We start from the raw sequence: 16,717 nt of genomic DNA on the forward strand, positions 1-16,717 counted from the left end.
ACACGCGGAAGCTTGGCGATCCTGCTGTACCCATGGCAGCCCGGTGGTTTTGCATACAGCTGTGCTGACTGGCTTCCAAATCACTGCTTCCACAGGTCACCACTGGCCTGCCAGCAGTAGGGGCGATTGTGCCAGTTTCAAAGCTCTTTGTGGCCCTGCTGTCATCTGAATCATCAGTCTGGGGACGTGTTCACATTCACAAACATCTTTTTGAAACGCTCCCTGCTGTGGGAGGCCGGCACTGGGTGTATTTTTACAGGGTACATCACCTTGTCACTTTTTTGAAGTGACAAGTGCAAGACAGCACCTTTTCCTCGAGGTGGGCAAGCTTCGGGTGCCCCTCCTGGTGACTGAAGAGCTGATAGCTCACCACAATCCACTAATAACAGCAGTAGGACAGCCATGGTGCTGCCGTTTTACCTGTGCTGTGAAACCTGTGCAGCTCAGTGGTTCCCATCCTCTCCTTCTGCGGCTGCCACCACTGCAGTTCCCCTTCGCAACTTACTGAGCCCAAAGGCTCTGCCTTCGGGTGCCCCAGCAGGGACTGGGTGTTGTGGGTTAGGCCTGACTGGCCAATGACTGAGGAGAGATGCTCTCTCCCACCTCTCACTCCAAGGAGAGGGAGAGAGAAAGAGATTTAAGAGTTTAGAAGGAAATAAGCTACTTTAATTAAATATTAATAATAAAATAAAAAGGAAGTAATGAAATAGATACAATATATACAAAACCGAATCAAGCTCCCAGGATGATGTCACTGGCTGGCACCGGGGAAGTCCCAGACTGGACTCGGTGATTAGTGGGAACTGGATTCCAGATCTGGAGTCAGGAACACACGGATCAGGATTAAAGGCAGACGAACAAACAGGGTCCTCAGACGCGAGTCACTGAAGAAAGAGGCCTGAGCCTTTGATCCCTGATTTTATACTGAACATGGGGCAGATGGGATGGAACACCTCCTTGGTCAGATTTGGGTCACCTGTCCTGTCTGCTCCTCCTGCAGGTGCAGCGCCCCTCTATGCTTTTCCATTTCCAATCCTCTAATGGGGCAAATAATGAAGTTATCTGACCTTGGTTGTTATAGCAGTAAGAGCTTGGTTGTTATAAGCAAGAGCCTCTCTGCATACCATTCCTTGTCATTAACTATAGACACAGGTCTTACCGCTCTGAGAACGACCATTTTCTGCACAATATGCTGTTAACTTCAGGGAGTTAGAAGAGGCTTAGCTCTGAGGTAAAATTACTGAACAGGAAGTTGGTTCTGTTCTACTTCAAACCAGGACACTGGGGTACCTCTGAAACCTAAAGCAGAGCTGGACATAGCCCAAAATCGGGGCTGGAGGTTGCAGGCCCGGCTCTACCATACTTCCCAGCCCTCCCTCTTTGCATGCTGTAGCAGCCAGAGAGGCCTGAAGGCCTCGGGGTGAAGGGGGAGACATGACACACGTGCAGAACGCTTTCTCCCATGAGCAGCTCTGCACCGGCCCTGCTCCCGGAACCAAAGGGGACTGGCTGGGCGGAGCGGCCCCTTCCCCTCAAGCCGAGGGGAGCCTGAGCTCAGGGCCGCAGCTCCACCGCCAGCGCTGCCACCGCCCCGCTCTCAAGATGGCGGACAGAAGCGAGCTGGCCCCGCCCCCGCGGGTCACCGTCCCCAAGGCAACGCGGCGCGAGCGGAGGGGGTGGGGTTTCCGCCGGGCTGCTTCCGGGTTGGCGCCGGCGGTGACGTGTCCGTGGGCTGACAGCGCCGGGTGGCGGGCGGGGGCCGCGTGCCGGGCGGCCGCTTCCGGTGAGCACGAGACACTCCCCCCCCTGCCTCCCCCCTAGGGGCCTGTCATGGCGACCCGCCCCCCCAAACGGCCGTGCCAGTGCCCGGTGACCCCGTCCCCCGGGTCCGCGGGCCTCGGGCCACCGGGAGACCCCTCCCATAGGGCCCAGCGCCGAGCCCCCTATGCCGGGCCCTCGCCCCGCGGCCCAGCCCCGGTGAGAGGGCGGGGGGATGGCGGGCCCGCCGGCAGCACGCAGCGGCAAAGGGCCGGGCCCGACGTGCGAGGCTGCTGCCAGGAGGGGAGGAGGCATGGCCAGCTGCTGGCGAAGCCCTGGCCCCTCGGCGGCCGGTGGCGTTGGATGTGGCGGTGACCGCCTCGGGGCAGCGTCGCCAGGCCTTTGGTGCTGCTGAAGCAGGAGGGAAAACAAACCGAGCCTGCTAATTACTCTCTGAAATGAAATAGAAAATTAAAGAGGAGGGTTTGCGCGTGGGGAAATAATGAGGCTTTTTTGGTGAAAATTGGTTATAACAAGCTTTGCGTTGCCTTTTGATGAGAGATAAATGTCAAAAAAGTGACATAAATTGCTATGAAGTCAAGAACAAAACGGAGATGTTTAACAGGCATAGGGGTTAAAAATAAATGTCTGTAGCAGCCGTGGTGCTGGGCAGGGGGAGGGTGTAAAGAAGCAGCTTCCAGCTTCCAACATGTTTTGTTCTGTGCTTTGGAAAAACTGCACACCTGTGGGTTTTGGAACATGCAGCGTTCAAACTCATCAGCTTTCTCCTGTCTCCTTCAGAGCAGAGAATCAGAGACACTTGACATGTTTTTCATATTTGATATAAGAACAGAGACCACGATGTTACTTTCAAAAAAAAAAAAAAAAAAGGAGAGGGAGGATTGACAAGGGTGATGGGTTGATTCTCTGCAGTTTTCTATCGAGATCACTCGTTGATTGGGTTTTATTCTTTCTTCCCAGGGAGTTAGGAATAAGCAGTTTCTGGTGTACAGGCTCCGCTTGACTAAAACAATGTTTGCAGATTTGGACTATGATATTGAGGAAGATAAGCTGTGAGTATTTTGCTTGTCTTTTCCTGTTTTTCACTAACAATAGAAATAGTCTTTGCAGCCAAGACCTAATGGGAGTGGATAAATTTACCTCCTCCTGATGCTTGCTGGGTGCTGAAGAGTCAGACTCGCTGTTCAGTCCTGATTTCTTGCTCCCTCTGGGGACTGGGGATGAGGCATTGCTGTGCTCGTGAGCAAAAGAGAACACTTTCTGTTTACTCTGCAACGACTACCTTGCGTTTCTGAGTGCAAAGCAGCGCTGACAAATCTTTTGTAAATTAGTGGCCTTAGCTAGAGGAAAAAATATTTACAATGGAGGAAAGATAATAAGAGGCAGGAAGAAGTGGAGACAAACTCTGGACTCTTTAGGTCTGAAAGTAAAAGGTTTGATGAGATTAGCAATGAATTTGACATGGAGCACTTGTATTGCATTTAATTTACGCTGTGCAAGTTTTCCTCTTGCTCCAGCACTAAGCAGATGATACACTCTCTAAAGCTTGATAGTGTTTCCTCAGTGCCTGGTGATGGATGAGGGTGTCTCTGCCACCTCCAATCCTTGCATGCAGTCACAAAAAAATAGCCCAGAAGGTCTTTCTGCTGGCCCTATGATAGACTCTATGGCAGAGATGATGTGATGAATTCAAGGGACTGGAGCATCTCTCTTATGAGGAAAGGCTGAAAGACCTGGGTCTGTTTATCCCAGAGAAGACTGAGAGGGGATCTCATCAGTGTTTATAAATATCTAAAAGGCGGGTGTCAAGAGGATAGGGACAGATCTTTTTCAGTGGAGCCCGGTGGCAGTACAAGGGGCGACGGCCACAAACTGGAACACATGAAATTCTGTCTGAACATTAGGAAAAAACTACTTACTTTGAGGGTGACAGAGCACTGGAACAGGCTGCCCAGAGAGGCTGTGGAATCTCCTCCTCTGGAGATACTCAGAGGTCCCTTCCAGCCCCTGCCATTCTGTGGTTCTGTAATTCAAATGTGCAGTGCCCATTATGTTTCCAGTTTGTATCGACTCAGAATCATAGAATCATAGAATGGTTAGAGTTAGAAGGGACCTTAAAGATCATCGAGTTCCAACCCCCCTGCCATGGGCAGGGACACCTTCTGCTACAGCAGGTTGCTCAAAGCCCCATCCAGCCTGGCCATCTCAGGTACCAGAGCTGTTTCATACACGCAGCTTTGCCTACCATGTTCAGTTACTCATCCACCCTTTCTCATTTAGGGGGATCCCCACTGTACCTGGGACAGTGACCCTGAAGAAGGATTCTCAGAACCTGATTGGGATCAGCATTGGGGGAGGAGCACAGTACTGCCCCTGTCTCTACATTGTCCAGGTGGGCACTCGGGGAGGAAGAATCAACCATCTTTGTAAAACAGTGTTGGCCCGAGAGATGGAAAGCATGGAGAGTCCTATGCTATTTGTTTTTCTCAAAGTGGGAGATACCGTCTCACTTTCCAGTGAATACGATTTCCTTACCCTAGTACCTAATAGGTGTGGAAGAATTAAGTTAAGACTTCTGAAATTATCCTTCTCCTTGGAGAGCACGTTAGAATGCACAGGGGAACGGTGTGACATTCTCAACATCAAAAAATCCTAAGCTGAGGAGGTACGTCCTGGAGGCAAGAGCTTCCTGAGAGAACAAGACGATCAGCCTACCATTTAGTTAGGAAAGGAGAAAAACCATGAACAAAATACAACTGAGTTAAATAGGAGGAATGCAATTGTCCCTTTTTTGTTCTTCAGCCTTACATTCACCTTCCTCTTCCTCTTGATTCCAGAATACCTGTGCTCTTTCTCCTCTCCACTAGGTATTTGATAACACTCCAGCAGCCTTAGACGGCACCGTAGCGGCTGGTGATGAAATCACAGGCGTGAATGGGAAGTCCGTCAAAGGGAAGACAAAGGTGGAGGTGGCCAAGATGATACAGATGGTAAAGGTGAGAGGTAGGAGGGGGCCACTGGAGCTTCTGGGTCATAGTGCACAGTTTTATTGTCCATTGGTAAAGGAAGCCACTGCTACTTGCTTCCAGCACAGCAGTTTTGGATTTGTTTTTTCTACAGGGAGAAGTAACAATTCACTACAACAAGCTTCAGGCTGACCCAAAGCAGGGCAAGTCTTTGGATATTGGTAAGACCGGTTTCCTTCTCCCTAGAATGTTAAAGTGATATGGAGGGGTGAAAGATTGGTCCCAGCTAAAACCAAAGTAAAATTCTGGTTCGATTCTTCATCTTAACTCAGTCATTTTCAGATGGATACTGTCAAAGAGAATTCCAGGTTTAAAAAAAACCCTTCCCTGACTTCTTGAAATAGTCTTGAAAGTTAAATTGAGGCTTGACTGTTGTTGTGGGAGGCTTGTTTTTCTGTGCTGTGTTTAGCATGGATGATGAAACTCAACTAGATAATAATTAAATGTATTTATTTTGAATACATGTAAATTGTGCTGATCTGTTTAAAGTTTCAGCTATACACAGAAATTCATCTATTGTAAAACACTAGTTGCAGTTTCTCAGCTTGGAGAATCCTATCTACGCTCAGTTTTCACTGAATTTCACTGAATTTTTAGAGTTGGAAGGGACCATAGAGATCATCTAGTCCAGCTCCCCTGCTGAAGCAGGATTGCCCAGAGCATGTCAGAGCATGTTACTCAGGACTGCATCCAGGCGAGTCTTGAAAATCTCCAAAGAAGGGGACTCCACAACCTCCCTGGGCAGCCTGTTCCAGGGCTCTGTCACCCTCACCGTGAAGAAGTTTCTTCTCATATTTGAGTGGAACCTCCTATGTTCCAGCTTGTGCCCGTTGCCCCTCGTCCTCGCACTGGCAACCACTGAAAAGAGTCTGGCTCCCTCCTCCTTCAACCCACCCTTTAGATACTTGTACACCCTTTTGTACAACCATAAATTTTATAGGAGAGAGGGGAGGCTTTATTTCTAAAACAAAGTGTGTGTTTTGAACTAAGCCTACACAGCTGTCTCCATTATATGGTCTAACTTTCTCACTTTCTTAAAAAAATCTATCCTTTTTGCTTTCGTTTCTTTTCATGGTGATTAAGGTGCTAATGAATTGACAGGGGTTCAAGAAAATAGTGAGGACTGAGATGGATTTCTGGGGAAACAGAAGTGTGGTGAGAATATGATGTTTTCCAGAGATGCTAAACCCTGTGGCTCCAGCTGAGTTCTTGGGAGCTGCAGGCACTTGGAACCCGCTGCAAGTTTGCCTCTAAAGAAGTGTAGCTGATTAATCTGATTCCAAAGAGGGCATAATTGTCTCTAGCAATTTGCAAGGTATGACCACCAAAGACAGAAATTAATTCCATCAAGGAGTGACAAAAGGATTTAACTAAGATCCAAAAGATAAAAGTAAGAAAAGGGATAACTTTGAGCATTAAATCTTATTTGTCTTCCTTTTAGCTTCGTCTCCTGACTTCAACTGAAAGTCATACAGCAAGTAGCATAAGCAAAGTTTAGTTGCAAATATCATGATATGTAGCTTATAGCAAAGTGTTTTATTGGAATAGTCTTCCAAAAGAAGTGCTGGAGCTCTATTGATTGAAGTATATAGCATGTGAGAACAGAACAGGCAGATGATAAAAGATGTGCTATGCACGTCTGGATGGAACATCTAGTTTCTATGGTATTTTTCCGCTCACTACCTCAATAGTGAGTTAAATTCAGACTGGCCAGTTTATTTAATGCCTGAGAAAGTGGTGAATTATGCTGGTGTGCTTTTCATGCTCTTAGAAATTACCCTGATCCTCGTTTGCAACTCTCTTTTGGCCTTTAGTATTGAAGAAGGTAAAGCATCGACTGGTAGAGAACATGAGCTCAGGGACAGCGGATGCCCTGGGGTTAAGCCGAGCCATACTTTGCAACGGTAAGTGTTGTCCGGGAGGACGTTTTCTTAAGGGAACACTTACCCTCTTGTGCTTACCAGCTTTTTATAGTTACTTGTATGTTCCACATTATTCCTTCATAATTCTTTCCTAATGCTATACCTCGCTGTTGTGATTGCCTCTGCCCTTCCTGAGTGATATATTCTGTCATTGGGGCCATTTAAATATTAGCTAAGGTCAATTTAATTTAAAGTGGGGACCCACTTAGTGAATGCTGACAGGTGATGACGCCACACTCTAAAACTAGTTGGCAGTTATTCTAAAAGCTTCTCACATTGGACCAGGGGACAGGCTTTAGAGGTGAGAGAAATGTGAACCAAAAATATGAAGCTGATGCTCTTCCAGTTGGTAAAGTCTTAACTGTGTCCTGAATTTGACTGTTGTAATTCTGCATTCTGATTCTTTTTTTCCATTTAGATGGACTAGTGAAGAGATTAGAGGAGCTGGAGAGGACTGCAGAGTTATACAAAGGTAAACTGTGTCTTCAATCAGACACCAGATGGGAGAGAAGGATGCTTCCATTATGTTTCGGTGAAATGACTTAAGCGTTTCTTCTGTCTTCCACCACAGGCTTGACAGAGCACACCAAGAGTCTTCTCAGGGCTTTCTTTGAGCTATCCCAGACACACAGAGGTAAAGAACCTTGGGTGAAGGGAGCAGAAATCTTTGACCTCCAGTTACAGGAGTTTTAGTCAGTACCTAGATGCGCAATTCCCTCACTCAAAGGAAACTAAGTGTTCCAGAAATAAGCTGGGATGGGCTGCTCTCCTGACATTAGCGGTCATGGTGCTAACACAGGCCCTGTCTTCCACATGAGACATTGAAGAAATGTCTCCCTGCCAACTTCTGACCTTTAGGGAATATATAGCATCATTCCCCAGCTAATTGCAAGGTTATCCGCTGGATAAAAAACTGGCTGCCCGCTGGATAAAAAACTGGCTGGATGGCCGTGCCCAGCAAGTTGTGATTAATGGAGCAAAATCTGGTTGGCGGCCGGTCATCAGTGGTGTCCCTCAGGGCTCAGTTTTGGGGCCAGTCTTGTTCAATATCTTCATTGATGATCTAGACAAGGGGATTGAATGCACCCTCAGTAAGTTTGCGGATGACACCAAGCTAGGTTGGAGTGTTGATCTGCTTGAGGGTCGGAAGGCTTTACAGAGGGACCTGGACAGGTTGGATCAATGGGCCAAGGCCAATGGGATGAGGTTTAATAAGGCCAAGTGCCGGGTCCTGCATTTTGGTCACAACAACCCCAAGCAACGCTACAGGCTTGGGGCTGAGTGGCTGGAAAGCTGCCCGGCAGAAAAGGACCTGGGAGTGTTAGTGGACAGCCGGCTTAACATGAGCCAGCAGTGTGCCCAGGTGGCCAAGAAGGCCAATAGCATCCTGGCTTGTATCAGGAATAGCGTGGCCAGCAGGAGCAGGGAAGTCATCGTGCCTCTGTACTTGGCACGGGTGAGGCCTCACCTCAAGTACTGTGTTCAGTTTTGGGCCCCTCGCTACAGGAAAGACATTGAAGTGCTGGAGTGTGTCCAGAGGAGAGCCACCAAGCTGGTGAGGGGTCTGGAGAACAAGTCCTATGAGGAGACGCTGAGGGAACTGGGCATGTTTAGTTTGGAGAAGAGGAGGCTGAGGGGAGACCTCATTGCCCTCTACAACTACCTGAAAAGAAACTGTAGAGAGGCGGGGGTTGGCCTCTTCTCCCAAGGGAATAACGACAGGACCAGAGGAAATGGTATGAAGCTGCGGCAAGGGAGGTTTAGATTAGATATTAGGAAGAATTACTTTACTGAAAGAGTGGTCAAGCACTGGAACAGCCTGCCCAGGGAGGTGGTGGAGTCACCATCCCTGGAGTTATTTAAGAAACGTGTAGACATGGCTCTTCAGGGCATGCTCTAGTGCCCGGGATTGTTGGTTTGTGGTGGGGTGTTGTGTGTGAGGTTGTGGGTGTGGGGTTTAGTTGGTGGGTGCTTTTTTTTTTGTTTGGTTTGTTTTGTTTGCTTGTTTGTTTGTTTTTGTGTGTTGTGGTTTTTGTTTGTTTGTTTGTTTGTTTGTTTGTTTGTTTTTTTAATGTGGTTGGACTCGATGATCTCAAAGGTCCCTTCCAACCACTAAGATTCTGTGATTCTGTTATGGGAAGGAGTTATAATATTGGAAGCAAGATTCTTCTCCAGGGTCAACCTCTGCTTTCATCTGTTTGTATTTATTACCTTCATCCAGCATTTGGAGATGTTTTCTCTGTCATCGGTGTACGGGAGCCTCAGCCAGCTGCCAGTGAAGCCTTCGTGAAATTTGCTGATGCCCATCGCAACATTGAGAAGTTTGGGATTCACCTTCTGAAAACAATTAAGCCGGTAAAGAATTTAGGAGTAAAGGGCCTGGAAAAGAGGGGAATCTAGAAAGACAGAAGTGTCTGTTTGAAAGTGTGGTCTTATAAATCATTCATTCTGGGAAAAACTGTCGTTGTCTGCTTTCCTTTGGGGAACTCTTCTTCAGAAGGAACCTAAGAGGTAACATAAGGAATATATCAAGCTTGTCCCTTTGACTTTTGCACATGAGTGTATTACTCTCCTTTTCTTTTGGGGATGATGAGGTCGTTTGATCAGTGTAGTCCCTAGAGCCTTTTCCCTGCTATTAGTACTCATAATTAAAAGATGTAACTAAATTTAAAAGAGTTTAGGTACTTAGGAACTTTAGGTACAGGAACACTTGAGCGAGAGCCTCCAGGGAATCTGTCCATGTAGTTTAGCAAAGAGAGTATTAAATGTTGATTTGGCCACCACTTTATGGGCGATGTTGGATTGACAATGTTGGATAGTGGGCCTCTGAATCAGGGAGAGCAGTTTCCAGGACTAGTTGAGAATGAAACAAGATTCTTTGAAAGAGCACAAATTCAGACTAGAAGTGAGGCATGTATTTCTAATGCTGGAACCACTTGCCAGGGACAGTATTGGATGCTCGCTCTGTGGCAATTCTGAGTCAAGGTCAATTATTTTCTTTCAGATACGCTCTAGTTAAAAAGACTTAACTCGAGGCAGTCTCATGACCTGCGCTGGTTAGAAGGTTGCACTTGATGAATTGTAGTCATGCTTTTTGGTCTTACATTCAGCAACAGGATGTTTCCCTTGCAGATGCTTACTGACTTGAATACGTATCTGAATAAAGCCATTCCTGACACAAGGCTGACTATCAAAAAATACCTGGATGTCAAGTTTGAATATTTGGTGAGCTGCTATTTTTTTTTATTTATATTTTTTTTTAGTGCTGATTGAAATTAAGTTTCCTAGAATCATATCCTGAGGGTCACATACAACCTGTACTGTCACATGTCCATCCTTCCACAATCCATGCAAGAATGCATTGTTTTTTCCAATTCTTTGTCTATTGCCAGCTTACTCAGATTCAGACACCTGCTTTTGACCCAATAGTTCTCATTGGTAAGAGAGATCTCCCAGAACCCAGATGACTTATCTTCTACATGACCAAACTAATTTCCTTATTTATTTGTAAAGAGTTCCTATGCAACTTACGCTCTTGAACTTCCCTAAATAGCTCACCAGCCTCAGAGTCCATATTTTTTAGGTAGTTTTGGATAGTCTTTAGCCGTATTAAATCACTATCAAATCGTGTTTGTTTTCATTTAGACCATGCTTCTTTTTCCCCCTTTTCTATTCCGCTCACCACTTGTTTTCTACACCCTAAAAACCAGGGTAGGGTTGTTAAGTGCATCTGTTCTGTAACTGTAGGAATCTATTTCCTTTTACCAGTTTAGAGAAGTATTTGGAGCTGCAGCCCTAAGGCAAGTGAACATGGCAGCTTCTCTTCCCACATCAGTCCTTCCCACAATTTATCTTGGTTTTCCCCCTCTTTAATTAGTCCCTCCTCATACTTCTCTGGTACTGTGTTTTCCCAAACAGTAGATGAATACAGGTTTTTTCTCTTAGATTATACTTATCTAAAGTGTTTGCTCCTATAATATAAATTTTAAGCGCCTTCTCTCTCCCCCATTTTTTTCTCTCCCCATCTTTCTCTAAATAGATTTTCTTTCCACCTGGGATGTTTAATATACTCTGATCCCACTGTGCTTTCCCCAGTGTCCCTAGCTGCAGCATCGATGGAAGGCTTGAAATGGTACAATGGCTATGAGTGATAATGAAATTGCTTCTAATTCTTAATATTTCCTTATTCTTTTGCTTTTTGCCTTTTTTTTCTTTTTTCATACTCCTACGAAGTCTTACTGCCTGAAAGTCAAAGAGATGGATGATGAAGAGTACAGCTGCATTGTGAGTACCAGCATGTGTGGCAATGACAACTGCATACTCTCCTTCTGCAGCTCCCCTACGCACAATGCCTTCTAATTGCAAAAGCGCTCCTCTGCCTGTCTGCATCCAAACTAGTGAATACATCGTACGAATTACACACGTTTGTCCTTAATATATTAGAAATTGGAGATCCTTAAATGCTACTTAGGAAACACTGCCAATAACTATCATGAATCGCTGGTGCTGTGGAATAGTAGAGGGACCAGACATCTCCCTTGCAGCTTGTTTGCTCGGTGGTTGCCTGTCTCAGTGTTTAAGTCATATTAGCTTGTGTAAGGAGGATTAAGGTGTTATCTTCACAGATGCCATTTGTGTGTAGCGTACAGCTTATCAGTAATTCTGGACTTGTTTCTGAGAAATGGAGGTTTAGCTTCTCCAGCAGAGCACATGTGAACACTGCATTTGTAGTTGAGGAAAACTGGTTAAAGGATCTCTCTTAACAGGGTTTTTCCCAAAAATAGGTAATTTAAAATCAAAACACTTAAAAAAAAAATCCTTGGCAAAGTTCTGCAGTAACAATTTGCTGTCTGGTTTAGAGTTTTACGACTAGTGCTTAACAGCTCTTTTTAAGATAGCTAAAGGTGTTCCGTGTGTGCCCAGTTTCCCTGCATAAAAGTAAGGTCTTGTTTTATCCTAGGTATCAGTCTCAGAGCAGGGATTTGGATTTCTGGAATGCCCAATTCCCAGTGCCAGGAAGGAATAAGACTTTCCTAACACAACATTTAATTATATCTTTCCTGCTAAATGTGAAGGAAAGAATCCCGGTCTTGCCCAGCAGAGTTGGGTTTTAGCACGTGCAGTGTGCCAAGCCATAGTAACATAGGATTTTTAGATATGTTATGTTTACAGGTGCCAGAGGAGAATGCTGACAGACCTAACCCCTTTCTCTCTAAACTCTTTTGTGAGACAATGTATAGGTCCATTGCTACTGGTTTCCAGTGTTAGGTCTGGATGATTGTAGATATCACGGGGTTCCCTGTGTAGATGTATAATGTGTCAAGCAATCAATATAGGGTGAAGCTTGCAGAGGAGGGCAGAATTTTTTGTGCAATTGATACAAATTAATATATCCCTCAGACCCTAGACTTGTTTGTTCATAGTGCCTGCCTGGATAGTTCAGATAAGAAGCCTTCTCCACGCTCAGTTGAAAGGTGTCTGTCCTTCTGTCTTTGCTTAGTAGTGCTGCTCTTCTTTACCACGGTTGGCATGTATTTGGCCTTCAAAATGGCCCCGTTGACTGCCAGTTTGTTGTTGTGGCTCAGCGTTCCTAATGTTTTGTGCTTTCTGACCACAGTTCCAGTGAGCTTGAGGGGGCTGCAATAGCCCAAGGTCATTGTGAGTCTGCACTGTTGTGGGAGTCTAAAACGGCCCCATGTTTTTGGCAGGCTCTGGGCGAACCCCTCTACCGGGTCAGCACTGGGAACTATGAATACCGCCTTATCCTACGTTGCCGGCAGGAGGCTCGTACGCGCTTTGCCAAGATGAGGAAGGACGTGCTAGAGAAAATAGAGCTCCTGGACCAGAAACACGGTGAGTACCACTGCTGCATCCAGCACCTGAAGGGGTCAGGCAGACACAGCTTTGGCCTTCATGCTCCTCCTTCATCTCAGCTCTTCAAAGTCTTTGCTGAAGAACCCTTCTGTGGCTGTGCCCAAGAAATCTGCACTCAGGGGCCAAAAGGGCTTAATGCGTAGGAGACAGTAACTAATATTGGTGAGGGAGGCTTGGTCACAGCCTTCGTGCTCTGCTTTTGAAGGATTTTTTTTGCCTGATTTGTTCCCAACTTGTCTCCGCTACAGTGCAAGACATCGTGTTCCAGCTCCAGCGCTTTGTCTCCACGATGTCCAAGTACTACGACGACTGCTATGCCGTGCTCCGAGATGCAGATGTCTTTCCCATTGAGGTGGACCTTGCCCGCACGACTCTCAACTATGGGCAGAAGGACACGTACACGGACGGGGCGGAAGAAGAAGAAGAAGAAGGAGGAAGTGAGAAAGAGGGTAGCGGGAAGGAGGAGGCAAATGGTGAAAAGCTCATTGATGATGCCTGAGTATGGCAGCTTGGCCAGAGGAAGGACTTTGCAGACTGTTATAAAAACATGTATTTCACATGGCAATTCATCCTCTGTGATTTCTGTGTATGTCCAGCCTGGGATTCCTCCTCTGCTTTGGGTGGGGGTAGCTGGTTGGATTGGGACCAACCTCTGCTTTCCTCGCCCTTCCCTTGCTTGTTTGCCTGGATATTCCTTTTTCCTCCAGAGACTTCTGCTGCCCAACTTGGGTACTGAGGTGTGGGGAGGAAAAATCTCTTGCGGCACCGCCACATGATGCTGTGTGCAGACAGGCCGCTGCTGAGCCTGTGGGCTGAACCATTCCCCTCTGGCACATGGAAGCCAGTTAAACATCTGGAGATGATTGCAAATGGTGAGAACAGCTCCCTTCGGTCCTCCCCTTCTGCTTTGTTTTCTTCACCCCACTGCTCACTGTCTTCACTCTTCCCATTCTCTGGCCTGTTTTAAGTTTCCTCTGTCCTTTCCACCTGTCCCCGTGGGCTGCAGGATGGATTTTTGCAGGATGATCGCTGCCACCACTCCCAGCTGTCTGCGCCACTGTTCTTAAGAAACGGGAGCAAGTCCGAGTTGGTGCCTCAGACTGGTGGTGGTGCATGTGATCTGATCATCGCCCCCCCATCCGAGGGGCTGGGGGCAGGTCTCAAAGCAGGGGCTGGTGGGAGTAGCTGCCTGCCATGCTGAGCTGCCGCAGCCCTGCTGCAAAGATTTGGAAGTCTCTTCCCCTGGCTACCTGTCCCTGAGCTTGGGGTCCTCTTCGTGGTCCCTGAGCTCCTATGCAGCTGGCCCTGCTTGCACACTCCATAGCCACATCCTAGGGCTAGAATCCTGCAGGGTGTGGCTCTGCCCTTCCCTGTGGGAAGGAGAGACCTGACTTGGGAAGGAGGGACCTGGCTTAGGAAGGAGCCTCCCAACTCATCAGAGATGCTGGGGTGAGGGTGCTTGTCTGAGGCTGGCAGATTCCTGGGAATAGGTTCCTGGGAATACCAGCAAAGCTGCACGCGTTTCCTTTCCGTCGTTCTCTTCTACGGCACCTCGTGATGGACAGTGACCAAACGTGCTTCTAGAGGGTGTGCAGCCAGTCCTGCGCACTCTGTCCTTGCGCAGGCACCTGGAGGAGCCACCTTAGAAGCTCAAAGGAGATATCCTGTCCTTAAACTAGAGAGGAGAGACAGGAAGCCTTGCGGAGAGAGGAGGACGTGGCCTGTAGGCAGAGCCTTTGAGATCTTTAGTGCCAAGCGTGACTGGCGTGCCACCCCCTGCTCTTCTCTCTGCACAGTCGTTTTGCACTGCCCCTGGGCCAGCCAGAAGCAGTAGCTCATGTCCCGCTCCCCAGCATGAGGGAAGGGGGAGAAAAGGAAAACTTGAGGCTGCTTCTTTCCTCCTTCCTTTTCTCTTCTCCTGCCTCCGTCCTTGCGGGCTGATCCCAGAGGCAGATGGCACTTTCTCTTTTAGTGGGCAGCACAACTGCCAGGCGTGGTGTGCTTCCCAGAGGCAAGGGTTTGGACTTCTCTGTCATTACGTTCTAGTGGTAGGGAAATAAGCTATTTAAGGGCATTAATTTATGATCGAGATGTTTGTTTTGTTTTTTCTCTTTGATTTTTTTTTTTTTTTTGAGCTTCGTCATCTCTGTGGGTGCCTGGAAGAAAGCCATCCATGGTCAAGCTGCTCTGGAAGATTTAAATGGACTCTGATGTATTGACTGTTGTCTCTAATAAAGAAAAATATGACATTTCATTTCCTGTCCTTCGTGGGTTTTCTTCAGTGATTTTTTTTTTCTTTTTTTTGCTCATCCTCCTTTGGTTTTAATCTTAAAATATGACGGGAAGAAGGAGCGTCATGTGCTGCCCATTATTTTCTTGCTCATGCTGGTGAATACTCTCTCCGCCAAGAGGCAGTGGTCGCTGCAGCACAGGTTTCCAGAGGAGGAGGCTTTTAAATGCTGTAGCAAGGCCAGTCCTCCCAGTAGTACCAGCATCTTGGCTTCCAGGGGGAACAGCAGCCTTTGTAAAGCCACTAGTCCAGCCTGGTGGCATCTTTGTGCACCCCTCCAGGGCCAGCTCTTCCACACAGCTCAGCTGTTGCATCACAAGCCTGAGCTGATGCTTAAGTCCCTGATCCTCTTTCAGAGCTGTTGTTGTGCCAAGATACAGAGTGGTTAAGAGGAACAGGAGAAAAGTCTTCAGCAGAGCCCACCTGAAAGCCAACAAGGCCAAGGTTTTTTTTTTTGCAACCTGCGTGGTGGAGGGGAAGGAAGAGGGCTGCGTATCTCACAGCACCCTCTGGGGTGAGATCTGGTGTCCCAAGGACCTTTTTGTGCTTTTGTGAAAAGATTTAAGAGCGAGAGGCTTAGTGGGAAATGACTGGTGACAAGGAAACAGAGGGGACCTTGTTCTCGTGACCTGCTTGGCACTGATGAGGGCAGTTGCTTTCACGCTGTGGACCCTGGACCTCTGGGGACTTCTGGGCTACTTCTTGGAGGGGGAATTGGGTCAATAAGGGAAACTCATCCCAGGGGAAGGGGTTTGGGGTTGCTGGGGAAAGAGCTGCAGGACAACTTGGTCCAGCAGAGCAGAAACAGTGAGCTTTCCTTGCAGGGAGGGGAGAACAAGTTTGGGGAGCAGTGAATGGATGCATACAGGGGCTCCACCACCCTGGCTGCTGCTGCTCGTTCTCCCAGAGCTTTGCGTCTATCTGGGGTTTGTCGTGGTGCCTAGTCTGATTTGGGATGTTTCTAAGTGGGTTTGAATAGGAATAAAGCCCAAAGTCACCGCTGTGACTGGCTCACAATGAGAGCTAATAAGGGTGGTGTTAGCCAAGGTGGGACAGGCTTTACCTTCTCCCCTCCAATTTCCAGTTCTTATGTCTCTTCTTAAACTGTCTTTCTCCACCAGCTTTATTTTGCTCATCACTTACTGCTCTTTGCTTGGGAGTATCTAGAATGAAACCCTTTCCTTCACTTCCCTGCCCTCCCTCTGGCTCTCACAGCTTTACGGTTCCTGCAGGCTTTTACCTATTGCCCCTTAATTTGTGCTCAGTCTGGTCTGGGACGAAACCCTCGTTTTGGTGGTCCCATGAACTGCCTTCCCTGTAGCCCTCTGTTTAGTTTTTGATCCCTCGCTGTAGTCACAGGTTCCCCCAGGGCCTCTGAGGTGAAGCAGTTCAGGAAACCGGAAGAAAGGGCTTTGGCCGGGGGTGTTTATAAAAGATCCAGTCCTAAAGCAGATTAGGAGTGGTTTAAGCATGCCAGGGAAGGTTGTCCTCTCTGAATCTAGAAATCCACCACTGCCATGGGGGCGAGGGGGTCATGCCTGCCTTACCACGTGCTCCAACACCCTCGTCAGTGGCACCCAGGGGCTGCGGCTTGTCCTTCTGCCTCACCTTTGATTCCTTTACGTAAGGGGGTTTTCTCTATTTAAAAAGGAAAACACACAGGCATCTGGTGCCGTTCCTGCTGAGTGGATAATTGCTGGGGACACGGTTATTTACCTGCCCTGAAACCCCCACCCCCGTAGGGGCCAAGTTGTTTCCTTCACACGTCAACAGGACTCACTTCAGCCTAGATAAAGCTGGCTATTCCTGTCGGCGAGGCTCCGACC

At 47.5% G+C, this 16,717-nt stretch overlaps 1 protein-coding gene across 1 annotated transcript; it reads left to right on the plus strand.

Moving 5' to 3' along the window:
• The first annotated feature begins 1,706 nt into the window (after nt 1–1,706).
• PICK1 (protein interacting with PRKCA 1) lies at nt 1,707–13,169 on the plus strand. Its single transcript, XM_074166858.1, has 13 exons — nt 1,707–1,783; nt 2,740–2,831; nt 4,060–4,171; nt 4,647–4,775; nt 4,900–4,966; nt 6,620–6,709; nt 7,146–7,199; nt 7,299–7,361; nt 8,949–9,082; nt 9,860–9,952; nt 10,961–11,011; nt 12,436–12,580; nt 12,850–13,169. The coding sequence occupies exons 2-13, from the start codon at nt 2,791–2,793 to the stop codon at nt 13,098–13,100; spliced, it is 1,230 nt and encodes a 409-aa protein (XP_074022959.1). The 5' UTR covers nt 1,707–1,783; nt 2,740–2,790; the 3' UTR covers nt 13,101–13,169.
• The last annotated feature ends 3,548 nt before the right edge of the window (nt 13,170–16,717 follow it).

The sequence above is a fragment of the Numenius arquata genome, chromosome 2 (assembly GCF_964106895.1).
Source record: "Numenius arquata chromosome 2, bNumArq3.hap1.1, whole genome shotgun sequence".
Taxonomy (NCBI): domain Eukaryota; kingdom Metazoa; phylum Chordata; class Aves; order Charadriiformes; family Scolopacidae; genus Numenius; species Numenius arquata.